The 13,689-nt window shown below is 42.1% G+C and overlaps 1 protein-coding gene across 2 annotated transcripts; it reads left to right on the top strand.

The window, feature by feature from the left end:
* The first annotated feature begins 1,809 nt into the window (after positions 1 to 1,809).
* Positions 1,810 to 7,456, top strand: LOC117457485 (WD repeat-containing protein 81-like). 2 transcript variants are annotated; one of them, XM_034097619.2, is made up of 4 exons: positions 1,810 to 2,128; positions 2,878 to 3,370; positions 3,641 to 7,209; positions 7,295 to 7,456. In XM_034097619.2, exons 2-4 carry the CDS (start codon positions 3,009 to 3,011, stop codon positions 7,408 to 7,410), a joined length of 4,047 nt encoding a protein of 1,348 aa, XP_033953510.1. In that variant the 5' UTR covers positions 1,810 to 2,128; positions 2,878 to 3,008; the 3' UTR covers positions 7,411 to 7,456. The 2 variants fall into 2 exon arrangements, with proteins under 2 accessions (XP_033953510.1, XP_033953511.1); XM_034097620.2 differs by having other exon boundaries at positions 1,810 to 2,109.
* The last annotated feature ends 6,233 nt before the right edge of the window (positions 7,457 to 13,689 follow it).

Genomic DNA, 13,689 nt, shown 5'->3' on the forward strand with positions numbered 1-13,689 from the left:
TTTGCTGACTCAACTCTCAACCAATGAGATTTTGCCCTGCAATAAATTGGCAACTATTACAGGAAAAATAGTTTAGGGTTATCTTAAAGGCCATTTCTACTGATCATAATTCCATTGTTGAGGTATACTAGAATAGATTTATATTGTGCAATTTTCCAAACTCACATTGGTTTCTCATACAGCATCTCCGTATGTGTATTCACTCTCTGTCGTAAACGGCTTGTTGGATTCAATTATTTTGAATAATGTGTACAATACAATGGCACGTGTGAAATGTATTGCAGGGGTAATTAAATGCACTGACATATTTTGAAATACAATGCGGAGTACGATTAATTGTGTCCACTTTCTGTGCATATTGTCTTTGCCATTTAAAGGGAATTCTTCAAACCAAAACAAAAGCTGTGCTTGGGACGTTAAACTTGGCAGGCAGTACAACTACTAAATGCAGACCTCAGAGAATAACTAAAATGCTGAGCAAAGGAATGTCATGTTCTTTGGCTGTATATTTTCTGTAAAAGTGCTGACGGTAATTATGCTACATTGGCAGTATGCTCAGATAAGTGAAGCTTTTAATTTGTGTCCCTGTAATTGGGAGTTTAGTTTGGGTTTTCAACATTCATGCCTCGACACAATTGTTACCCATTGTGAAGACATCCAAAATGTGTTATAATCCAGAAAGTCAATGTTGGCCTTTCACTAGTAGATCATTGCAAACTGAGAGGCATAGGTTGACATTCTTATGTTCATATTCATTAAGTTAACTGCAACATATATATTTTAATCCTTAAAATTAAAATTAAACATAATATCTTAATATCTGGAGGAAAAATACCAATAATAAATGGTATGAATATAATGTACCGGTATTTGCATTATACTGTGTAATACATATGATACTCTTTTCTGAAGAAAAAGAAACACAGAAACAAATCCATTTTATTCATTATCTGTCAAACACAGTTGGCCAACAGCCATAACTTATGTCATGTTGTGTCAAAAGATAACAGTAGTGGTATTTTAGGGAAATTGAAAAAGATTGAGTCAAATTGGAGGGATTCAAAGAAAGAAGATGAGATGAAAGAAAATGAACATAGGATATATTTCTGAACAAGACTGCTGAGCTTTTTGTCTGTGAAATGACAGACATAACACCATCTTGTGGAGATGACTTCCACTACATCCCAGGCATACAGTAAGCAAACATATATTATACATTTGAGACTTGGTCAAATGTGGGTAGCCTATAGTCTAGTGGTCTATGTTACTATTATTATATAACAAAAGGAAAGGAAATCATCCAAAAATGTCTTACTTTTTCCACTGTTGGCTGGTTGTCAACAACCAACATCAGGCTTAGCATAGGTAAATTATCTACTCTGCTTTATCAAGTAAACCCAAAAAATATATCTGGTGTTTATCAAATGTTTATTCTGGTCATTGAACTAGAGGGGAGATAAGGGGTGGACGTTTAATTCATCCAATTAAAGTGGGTATTGACAGAAACATGAGAGGAAATAAAGGCTATACTGTAATGACAATTGACAATCTTCACATTATGCAGAAGATTCCAACCCGTCCTTGTGCATTGTCAGGTTATAGTACCAAAACAGTATAAAACAGGTGCTACTTAGTAGGAAACAAATATCAGAGAATGAAATTAAATGATTGGGAGCAGAATATGTTTTGCCAGGAGAACAGGGTTGATGGAAAACATCAGATAAATCCAACACTACAGGTGTCAACTCACTCCAGGAGATGGCAGTAATGCACCATAGAGCCAGGATCCAAGCTGCCTTTCTACACAAAGGAAGAAGAAACTTCAGCAACAGTGATCACATGAGATGGGGCTGGTGTTGTGTCACGTGAGGTGGCTCTTCTTAAACATGGCTCCAACTAGCACTGAACAAAAACATAATCGGCTGACTGACTGTCGTCTTTCCGCTGTCACGCTTCAGTAGACATCAGAAAAATGAAGAAACTAAATGACGCCCAGCTGTATGTCCTCGTTTTATAAAGTTACTGTTGCACAAACTCAACATGCATGAAACTGGAGGTGCACCGTTAGCTTAACGCTAGCCAGCTGTCAACTGATCCAAGTGGTGAGAGGTGAGCTAAATATTAAACGGTGAGTGCTGTTCTTCCGAAATTACCGTGTAGTAACATTTAACTATTATGACTGCTCTTGTTTAGCTTTGTGTCAATTATGTTTGTAACTATTTAAATGTTGTTTGCTTGTTTGAATGAGGTATTGTTCGTTAGCCCCTTCCTTAAGCTAACTGTTAGCACTAGGTTGACGTAAGTTCCTCAATAGTATTTCTAAAACGTATTAAAGCTGCAATCTCTCTCATATAATAAACAACGCGACCGAGGCTGTCATTAGCTTAAAATCATAACCGTGTGTGGGTTGAGGCTTACAATATTTAGAGTTTCGCTTTAAATTGGGCTATATCTAGTTGATGTTATCTCTGTCAGACAGCTAGCAGCGTAGCTAACGTTATACTAAATCCATTTAAACTTCTGGTAACCTATTACCGTTTTGGAAAAAATTTGTAGGGACATTTAGCAACATTCAATAAGCCCACGGGTAATAGTTTATTTATGGTAAATATACAATTGAAATCACATTAGACTTGTGATGATTTGGCGGTAGCAGGAAGTAGTCATGTGAGCAGTGCTGAGCTGAAACTTCAGGAACTATGAAAAGGACAAGTTATTCATATGCATTCACTCAAACATATCTCCTTCATTACGCCACCCTTATTTGCTCCTCTGTCGAAAACAGCAACATTTCTCATCACAACCTTGCAGTGCAAAAAAAAAAAGCTTTATAACCTTATCTAGTTTTCCATTTGTGGTTTTTAATCATTTCTGCAGGTGGAAGAGTAGATTAAGTCTGCCCTGGGTGACTTTGATTTCTTCCTCCATGAATGTCTGACAGTGGTCCTTGAGGGAGACAGCTAAGCATACGCAGCAGGATATTCCGTTACTCTTAACAAGCACTCACCATGGATTGGTTGATGCGTGCAGTTGAAAAGGACCTGGGGATTGACCGGAGGCAGCAAGGCCCTGGTCCCCGTCCCAGGGAGCTCATAGCCCTTGTGCCTACGCGCTGGGTGATGGGCCTGAGGGAGAGGAGGATCATGCGATGTGCTCGCTTTGACTGCATCAGTGAGCCTGAAATTCGCACTTATCTTCAGTGTTCCCAAGCGAAGTTGCCATCTGGCTGGACCCGAGTGTGCATTCAGGGTCTGAGGAAAAACAAGCTTAGCTACAGATTGGCCAGAGACCCGTGCCATCAACAAATGGAATTCATGTCACAGGATTCCTATGTCAAAACCATGCAGTGTGTGTCACAGCAAAATGTCAGGTTGGTGATACAAACTCTGATATTCTGTTATTCTATCTTTTAAAATGTAAATCTGCAAACAAATTAAAAACAGGTTACTTTATAAACTAATGTATCCAGCAAAATGCTGCTTGATGCTTTTGTCCATAAACCATTCATTTAAAAGGTTTACAGTTTACACTCTATTTTACTGTATTATATACATTTAGTTTTAACAAGTGTGAAAACATAAAGGTGTGCAAAATAATACAGATAACAATGATTTTCCTTTTGTCTTTTTCCCTTTCACAGGAATCTGTGGCGTGATGCTCATTACAAACGTGTGCAAGCATATGCCGGAGCCAGTGAACAGATGCATGTTGCAGCTGTAGATTCAGTGCGTCATGCTCTGCAAAGGCTCTTCAATTCCACATTCCTCTCATCTGACAGAGTGTCCCCATCACTTTCTCCAGCCAGAGAGAAAGAGAAAGAAAACTGTCAGCCATCCAGTTCATCTTGCTTCTCCAAGTCCCAGACATACCATATGTGTCCTAATGTTCTGCCTGCAGAGTGTCTGCTCGAGACGGCTGAGATGCTCTATGTAATCCTACCTTATACTCAGTATTCACTCCATGACATTGTCTCTTTCAGCCCAGCCAAGCTCGCTAACAGCCATGCCAAAGTGTTGTTCATTCTCTATCAGTTACTGACAGCCCTGCAGGGATGTCATGCAGCAGCAGGTCTGTCTTGTGGAGAACTCTCCCTGCAGGACATTGCTGTAGATGAGCAGCTCTGCAGTCGTCTCAAACTCAACTTGGCCCATTATGAGGAACTGGGGACTGAATGGGATGCAAACAGCGCAACTGGCAGACAAATGCCAAAAAGTGCCCTGCCAAGGAACAATGTATGTGTGAGCCAAGAGAATAAAACAATTTGCGAAGACTGCTTTGATGAGCTTAAGAAGTTGGTTTTGGACTGGGTCCATGGTCGAGTCAGTAACTTCCGCTACTTAATGGAACTCAGCAGGTTAGCAGGAAGACGAGAAGGAGACCCCAACTATCACCCAGTGCTGCCTTGGGTGGTTGATTTCACTGTGCCATTTGGAAAACCCCGAGACCTCAGGAGGTCAAAGTTCAGGCTCAACAAAGGAGATAAGCAGCTGGACTTCACGTATGAGATGACCAAAGAGGCTTTGGCTGCTGCATCGGGTGGTGGGATTGGTGGAAGCGGAGTTGGCGGAGACCTTGGTGGCTCTATAGGTGCTGGCGGTGCTGGACCGTCTGACCATCTCCATGTACCTCATCACATATCAGATGTGCTCTCAGACATTACGTACTATGTCTACAAAGCCCGACAGACACCCAAGTCAGTGTTGTGCAGCCATGTTAGATCGCAGTGGGAGCCCAATGAATACCCAGCCAGTATGGAGCGCATGCAGAGCTGGACCCCAGATGAGTGCATTCCAGAGTTCTACACAGATCCCTCTATTTTCCGCTCAATCCACCCTGACATGCCAGATTTGGATGTGCCTTCCTGGTGCAAGTCATGCGAGGAGTTTATAGAGATCCATCGGCGCCTTCTGGAGAGCAAAGAGGTGTCCCAGTATTTGCATCACTGGATAGATCTCACATTTGGCTATAAGCTGTCTGGTAAAGAAGCTGTCAAAGCCAAGAATGTGTGCCTGCACCTGGTTGACCACCACACCAATCTGACTACCTATGGTGTGGTTCAGCTGTTTGACCAGCCCCACCCGCCACGCTTATCTCCCTCCCTGTACGCCTCAGCAGAACCTCCTCTCATTGGCCTTGCTGCTCTTAACGTGCCTTCTCTACACATCCCTCAAGTCAAGACAGCGGCTGATACTGTGGATGGAATGGTGCCAGAGTCCACAGGGTGTGAGTCCAGTAGCTGGACCATGGTAGACAGAGATGAGGAGCTCGAACAAGGTATGGAAGCTCTGGACTCATTAGCGTCTGCCGGCTCATCCAGCTCTGTGTCCAGCGCTGTGCCAATGCCAAGCGTCAGTACGGCAGGAGGAAAGATGGTTGGAGAGCACGCAGCACTCATTGTTTCTCAGTCCCCAAGTTCATTCCCTGGTGATTTCACAGGGGGCTTAGGCCCTGGTTTACGAAGTGCCATGTTACAAAGAGTTGGGTCAACAAACAAAAAACTTGGAGAGGGGAGTTTGACTGCCACCAATGTAGAGGAAATCAAGATTGTCCTCCCTGAAGGCTTTAACCCATTGCAACCTTTGGAAGAGCTGGAGAAGCTGAACAATTTCCTGGTGAAGAGTCTGCATGCTGAAGTATGGCATCCTGCAGGATCTACTGACTGTATGAGAGACGGTATCGTACTGGAATCTCTACTCTCTCACACACAGCTCTACCAAAGAGACATGCAGGCCCTTGGTGTTCTCATCGCGGAGATATTCTACGCCTCTAAGCTCAGAGGACTGAATGCAGGCACTCCCCTGAGACAGCGTTTCCAAGCTGTTATGAAGCTCTGCTCTGCCAGCCTCCGTGATGTGCCACTGTCTTTTCACCACGCTCTTGAGATGCTGCTTCTAATAGAGAAGCACTCTGGTATGGCAAATAGAAATGTACCAGATTGCCCAAGTCCACTCCTTTTCAAATATGAACCCATCTGCGATGGTCTCCCTCCCCCAAGCCCCTGTCAGTTTCTGAACCCAATCATCACCCCCTTTCCTTTCCCTTCCTATTTTGAAGCACTTCATGGCTTTATCTTTTCCTACCACTCCAAGATGGAGACTACTTGTAGTCTTCAAGGAAGAGATGTTGTCTTTCACCTGTGGCAGAAGCTTGAAACACTGTTGCGGGGAAACATCACAGGGGAGGGTCTTGAGATTCTCTTGCCCTTCATTCTGGCCCTCATGCTTGAGGAGTCCACTGCTGTCTATGCAGCTTGGTACCTCTTCGAACCCATCTCTGGAGTACTGGGTCCCAGAAATGCAAACAAGTACTTACTGAAGCCACTGATCAACGTTTATGAAAACCCTCACTGCCTCAGAGGACGTTTTTATCTCTACACTGACTGTTTTATTCTACAGCTGATAGTGAGGCTCGGTCTGCAGGCCTTTCTGTCCAGCCTTCTTCCCCATGTGCTGCAGGTCATCACTGGCTTTGAAAGCTCCATCTCAGGCTCTGGCGAGGAATCTTGCAAAGGGTTGAGGGGTGTTCAATGTAATCTAGGAGAGGAAGAAGAAGAGGACTTTCAGTGTGGAGAAGTGCGGCCACCATCTGGGACTGTTAGCGGCAATATGGGAGGTGGCAGTGGTGCCAGTGGAGGAGTAGGGGTGGGGGGAGAGACAGGGATGGTTGATTACTCCTCTGGCATTAGTCTGAATGACCAAGTGTTTCTCTCAGAGGCAGAGGACTTTCAGAATGGGTTCTATGTAAACAGTGGAGCAGCTGCCGGGAAACAGCAGAGCCAGAACTCTTCAGCCAAGGATCAAGACCAGGAGTCTCTAAGTGTGGGGAAGCTAAGTAACAAAAGCAGCACAAGTGAGCTCTCCCTGGGTGATGGAGACTCAATGCGGGATAGAGCCAGTCTCAAATCAGCTGACAGCAGCCAGGACTTGAAACAAGCTAGCGAGGGAGAGGAAGGTGGCGAGCTGGAGGAGGAGGAGGTGACTGAGACAAATGAGGGTAGAGAGGGGACAGAAGACTCTAATGGTGCCAACATTGAGCTCACCCTTTCTGGTTTCACCAAGGCTTCGGGAGCTACAGTTGCCACTCTGGAGGCTGAGTTTGTGAATGGAATGGAGCTGGATGACACTGAGCAAGGCATTGTGGGAGACCAAGAGGAGGATGACCATGATCAATCAGATGAGTCTGGGGAGAAAGAGCAAAAGATTGTTCTTGGTGAGTGAATAGTTTTTAGTTTATGTAAGGGATTTGTTTATTAATAGATGATGTCTAATGGTTTTATTCATGTCTTCACACACAGATACTGTCTGCAAAACGGTCCGGTGGCTGTCAGCAAAGCTTGGACCAACAGTAACGTCGCGATATGTAGCCAGAAATTTGCTGCGGTTGCTCACAAATTGTTACATTGGTACTTAAAAGCATAATATAAAGTTGATTTTCATTGCCATTTCTACACTGTAGCTTATGTGCATATGACATTAAAACCTTTGAATCTTACATCATGCTGTTTTGAATTTCTACCTAGTATCATGTGCTGCTGCTTCACCATGAGTATACCCCCAGGGCTCCGTACATCTTCATATGATCATTATAAAAAAATAAGAGAATAAATGAAAAACAGGTATGAAATACTATATGGCAGTAAAACAAGAATACAGTTTGAAAAGGGAGTGATTTGTAAAATATCCATAAAGAAAAAGAAACATCTGCTTACAGTTGTGTTTCATCTGGGTGTTTGAGAGATGTATCCATAGATCTCTTCATGTTGCTCTCAAAGTGCACCAGATTGATGCTTTAACTTCAATATTTAAAAAAATCTTCCAGGGGGACCATCCCCCCGGACCCCCCTAGAGGAGGTGAGGTCCGCTCCCCACTCGTAAAAAAATAGCACTTTACCCCTGCCTATATGCCGTGAGCTGATTATCGAGCCTTCATTGTAACACAGTCGCGGGTGTACTGTGTGCGTGTGGTTTAGGAAGAGGGGACGTCCAGCACCTCAGCACCCCCACTCAAAATACCTTCCCGCGCCTCTGCAGGAACACCCACATTACAAATGTGTTGCAACTAAGTAGCTGTACTAAATACTAAATTAAGTCATTACACTTCCTTCTGTGCGTTTCTGCTGACCTGAATACTTCAGCCAGAGCCATTTAATAGAAGAGTTACGACATCTCCGTTCACTCCAATGGACCACTTTTTTTACAGCAATGGCGAATCGTGGAGCCTCTCAATCGTTCCCCGGAAGTTAGCGCCAAGGCTAGCAGAGCTGTAGAGTTGCAGCATAATAGACCGTTCGTGACGGACTTTTAAAGGTAAGGAAGAAAGTTTAAAGATTTATAGTGCGGATATTATCAGTACATCTGATTCAAATTAACATATGTATTAAAGGATGTCAGTGGATTATCCCTAAATTAGTAGATTTAGGGAACGTTTACAGATAACAGATTAAGCTAGGATACCGAAGCAAGTTAGCAACACACGTTGAACAGCCTTTTAATTGTAAATTCCGTTCTCTTAATGTCTATTTGGTCCAACGTTGTTGAATTAGAGAAGAGGGGCTTCTAAACGGGATTATATGCGGGGGTGGAGGGAGTTAAATATTAGATAAATATAACTTTGGTGCGTGTAAGAGTGAGTGTTTTTAGCAGAGCCATATTGTGTCCTTGTGACTATGTTGATTATTACCCCCTCTGTATAATGTTGCAGCTCAGCTGATTTTGGATTGATGGCAAAGGGAGAGGGACTTAAGTGAGAGTGAAAACACAAGGTAAGTTTTAATACTCCTGTTTTATATAAGTAAGCATACTAAACATGTATTATATCACTGTATTATATAAGTAATCTTGTTAGTAACCTACTGTATGGCAGGTGGAGGGGCAGTGATGTTACAGGTGGAGGAGCAAAACTGCAAGACTGCAAACTCACAAGACAGAGAAATCAAAGTTTGTTCTCCAGAGAAGAGGTTGATTTCACTCCAATTTTTTATTTCATATTTTCTAAAGATGTGGAAATGGCAAAAAAAAAAACTTGAGAGCTGTAACCAAGACAACTGTAACAACATGAGTAGAGAGCCACCAAGGTTTTTCAAGTCCCTCTCTTACTCCATTTTTACCAGATGTGGGACATCAGGCATGAAATAAAGCTGCCTGTCTGGTTTTGCTGGATGTGGCACCGATGTTTTATTTTGGTCCACCCCAAAGGATTTCCACATGGCTCGGTTAGGGCTACCCATGTTGGTGGTGACATCAAGGACATGTAGCCCTATGGATGCTGCCCTCTGTATTATATCAATAATGATTGACCTGTACTCTGCTCCATTGGTAGAATTGCCAGTGTAATGATATGCCACTACTTGCTTCCACCGTGTTGTGTTTCCAGCCAACATAAACACACAAGCATGTGTTGCCACCCCTGTGTGACCTGGGGCCTATACTACGAACCGGGTTCAACCTAACCTGGATATGTTTGAGTTAGCCGGTTGGCCTAATCCAAAACATACGCGCTCTCGCTAAACTGTACTACGACGCGGGTTATCAAGTGGATCGCTCAAGCCAGCCGTGTCCTATCTAGTTAGGTGCACGTTCACATGAAAGGGGTGGTATCTGGAGCATTCGACCAATCACAAACATGGAGAAGCGTACTGACAGCGCAGCGTCATACTTCCTGAATGAAAAGTGAACTTTAATATTAGACATGAAGAAGTTACACTTTAAACATCCATGACTTAAACACTTGATCCAGGATCAAAGCCACAGAGCTGCACCTGCAAGGTGAATACAGCTGGGAATAGAAAAAGTGTTTGAATGCGTACATTAAGAGGTTTATGATATCACTGCCCCATCTAAAACACGATCTGACTTTAATTACATTTGACTCGAGAGTGTTTCGTCAACTTAATGTGTTGCTTAAAATAATACTTCAGCATACAGTCTGTGACGCTGTGAGTGTTGCACGGCCAGATACGGCTCAGCTGACTCAGATAAGGAAATATATGATACATTATGAAGTGATATGCAGCGGACTGTACTTAATGTACTCTGATCCGGTTACTTATGTTGTGGCCGATATTTAAGTAAGCTTTCTTAACGCTAATGTTATAATAGTCAGATTGCTCTGAAGATGGAGGTGATATTCTATTCATGTTCACGTTCACACAGTCGTGATTTTTGCTGGCCGTCTTTCCTGCAACGGCAGTTTTTCTGTATTTCCTTTCTCCTGTAATATGACTTGATCGCTTTAAACTCCGCACACTGAGCTCTGATTGGTCAGCAGGCAGTGCTTTCACTGAGTTGAGCTCTTAGCCTGCAACCTAACCTGCTCCCGACCAGGTTAGCTGCTTAGCATATATTACCATGGAGATCTGGCCTGCTAAAAAGAGAACCAGCTTCGGATGACCGGAAAGCCAGAGTTTTCCCTGAATTTAGCCGGCTAAGCGAAAATCCTGCTTCGCAGTATACCCCCCTGGTAAAGTCACATCACGGTACAGTTTGCCTGTAATCATGTCTAACTCCACACTTGGTGTGATTGCCATTTCATCCAAGGTCAACACACACTCCCTTTCAAGGTCTGTCAATCAATCTGCCTTAAATTTTAGGAAATCAAAGACCTCTGTCAACACACCAGGCTCAAACTTAACACATTGCATCCTTCTTTGCAGTGTCCTTATTCCTGGAAGGAGAATCTTCAATTCCTGCAGAGTTTTGTAACCCGTTGGTCCGCACCCAAAGCGAATTTTTAAAGCCTTCTTAATTGTCTCATTGCTCCATTTCATCCCCTTTGTGGTGAGTCTGCCTAATGCCTTAAGTTGGTCATTTGAAAACGTTTTCTTATATTTCTTGTCCCTAATTTTCATTGTTTTCTTGAGAGCTGCATTTTCCTTCCTGATTTTTCTTAGTGCAGCCTTTGCTTTTTTGGTGATTCCTTCTTGGCTCTTTAATTTTCTCTTTAATTGTTTTAATAGATCTGTTTGACTGGCTGCTGGTTCCCTCGTATGCTGACTGGCTGCTGGTTCCCTCGTATGCTGACTGGCTGCTGGTTCCCTCGTATGCTGACTGGCTGCTGGTTCCCTCGTATGCTGACTGGCTGCTGGTTCCCTTGTATGCTGCCGGCTGAGTGGGTGGTGTCCGCCCTCCCTGTCTCTCCTCACTAGCCATGTCCTCTCTTTCTTCACCCTCACTTTCCTTTCTCTCAGTCTCCTCATCCCTTCTTCCCTCAATCTTTGAGACTAATGTAAGTAGAAGACATGGCACTGTACATTTTCGAACATTTTAAATATTATACCACTTAAAAATAAGAAATATTACTTTTGTTACTAAGAGTTCATACTTATTATACCTGTGTCACCTTTCACACTATAGCTGTGATCATGAGCTATGGGCTTTGTAGATACAGGTCCCGGGGTGAATCGTGGTGCAGGGGCCCTTCTCTTTTCGACCACAGGGCGATGCACGAAGATGGTGGGTATAGTCTCTGCTCTCAGCCTAGTCTTGCCGTTTTTTGTCTTGACAAACTGGTCTGCATCAAAATGTGCCTGCGGAGTGACTTGAGGTTACTTCACACACAGAACAACTCAGTTTTGTCTGCCCACATACATATTCCATAGTGGTTGAATACACAGTATTAGGAAACACTTTATACTTACTGGACATGTTATACTCATTACATACTGTATATAAAATATGACCAAGAATGTGAGACAACTTTATAGAAATTCATATCACATCTGTTACTGATGCCATTTGTCATACTTTGTTAAACTCACAAATAATAAAGTTCCATAACGTCAGTTGGGAACAAAGACCACACCTTATCTCCCCAAGGCAATTTCCCCATCCAATAGGTGTGCTGTGTGTGTATAACCCTTCTACTGTCTGTTACTCCCTCTTTCAGCACAAGAACCAGAGGGGGATTCAATGGAGCCTGAATACCTGCACTGAGACCCTCACCCTGCACCCTGAGTCTCAACTCTGTGTTTTTCAAGCCTTTCCCTGTTTTTTTGTATTAAACAAAACATTAAGCTTTCCCAATGGTGTGGTTTTCGTTTGGTGAAAAAGTGCAAATGCAGTGTTTGTATATAATTACATCACATATTTTGTTTGCTGTTGGTCGTGAAATTGCTCCTGCTGACTTGAGCCAGCCATTTTTTCCTCCGCTCTGTGTCAGTGGGGAAGCCGTACATTCGTATTCCTTTCTCTGAGCGATTTGAGCATCCCCAGGCAGCACAGCAAACCAGGACAACACGGAGGAAAATGCACCGACAAACTGCATGATATGCTAGTCCTTTGATAGTCACCTGTCGGTCTCCTGTCCTTTCTAAAAGCCATAAATATGACATTAGTCATTTAGATAACTTGTGTCCTCGATTACCATGGGATTACTGAAACTACCATGAATTTAAGAAAATGGTAGAAATTAATCTAATCTGAATTTTAAAGCATTACTTTAGATCCCCTCCCTCTAAATGTATCAATAAACATTAGAAAGTGATGCTCCTGACTACCATACAAGTTTAAGAAGATAATGTTGGTTTTAAAGAATTCAAAGCTATAAATAAACAGCAACAGGCTCTCTAACCAAGGCACTGTTAGCCTAACATGTAAACTAGTTGTTCACACTAATCCTAATATTATCACTTAATATTAGCAAATTCAATTTTATTTTTTAAAACATATTGATGTAAATACATACACATATCGATTTGTTGTATAAATATTGCAAATCAAAACCTTTATTCACTAATAATTACCAAAAATCGTAGTTCTATCTCCTGTTATCAATGCATTCACATTGCCGGCCATGAACTTCAGGGGAACGATCCTCGTCTACATGAACCACGTGACGATAACCGTTTTTGGACTTCCGTTGTCGTAACTCTTCTATTATATGGCTCTGCTTCAGCCTATCTACCTTTCACTAAAACAAACAACACCTCTCAGTATGTGTCTCCCAGAACACTGTGAATGTGTCAGTTTCAGATTTAAAATGGTCATTAAACTGCAAAAGTAAGTGTCCCAATAATAATACATGGGACATTGGGGGAACTGTTTTGGTCTGCATAATAACCAACACTTCCCTAAATAATCAGTGTTTTAGCAGACTAGATTACATTAATTTATCATCTAATGTATTTAGTAATTTGTTTGCATTATGGTTTTTAGAAATATTTAAGTAACCCATAATGTGCAAGTATGCCCATTCTATAACAAATGAACAAACAATGACGTGAGAGTTGTGTGTTTGTTTGGTAACAGTTTGTTAACGAACATTGTATTTCCTCTCATGCCAGCGAAAAGCCTGGCTTCCTCAAATGTATTACAGTAAATTCTTTATAAAAACATTTGAATATATTTTTGTGGATTTCTGCATTGTGTTACTGACACAACTAACCCTTCTTAAAATGAAACTATAGTGTTTGTGTTGCTTTGTTTTCCTTTCATGACAAACGTTATACTTTTCTCTTTGATTCAAATGACTGTATGCATGATAATTACAGTAATAGAGTTTTGATTCCTTGAATTCATAGTGGCTTATGGGTGAGATTATTCACAATTTAAAAAAAGAATAGGGGGGGACAGGAAATCCATGTGGTAGTAAACTGATGGCTGGAAGTCATACTATTAAAAATAGAAAAAAATATTCTTGCAACTTGTGCCATCTTAGTTTTCCTTTTCGTTTATAAAACAAACATTACATTAC

The sequence above is a fragment of the Pseudochaenichthys georgianus genome, chromosome 13, assembly GCF_902827115.2.
Source record: "Pseudochaenichthys georgianus chromosome 13, fPseGeo1.2, whole genome shotgun sequence".
NCBI lineage: Eukaryota > Metazoa > Chordata > Actinopteri > Perciformes > Channichthyidae > Pseudochaenichthys > Pseudochaenichthys georgianus.

Coding starts and splice junctions, on each gene's coding strand:
- LOC117457485 (XM_034097619.2), top strand. CDS start 3,009: ATGGATTGGTTGATGCGTGCAGTTGAAAAGGACCTGGGGATTGACCGG. Junction 3,371..3,640: donor GTGTCACAGCAAAATGTCAG/GTTGGTGATACA, acceptor TCCCTTTCACAG/GAATCTGTGGCGTGATGCTC. Junction 7,210..7,294: donor AGAGCAAAAGATTGTTCTTG/GTGAGTGAATAG, acceptor CTTCACACACAG/ATACTGTCTGCAAAACGGTC.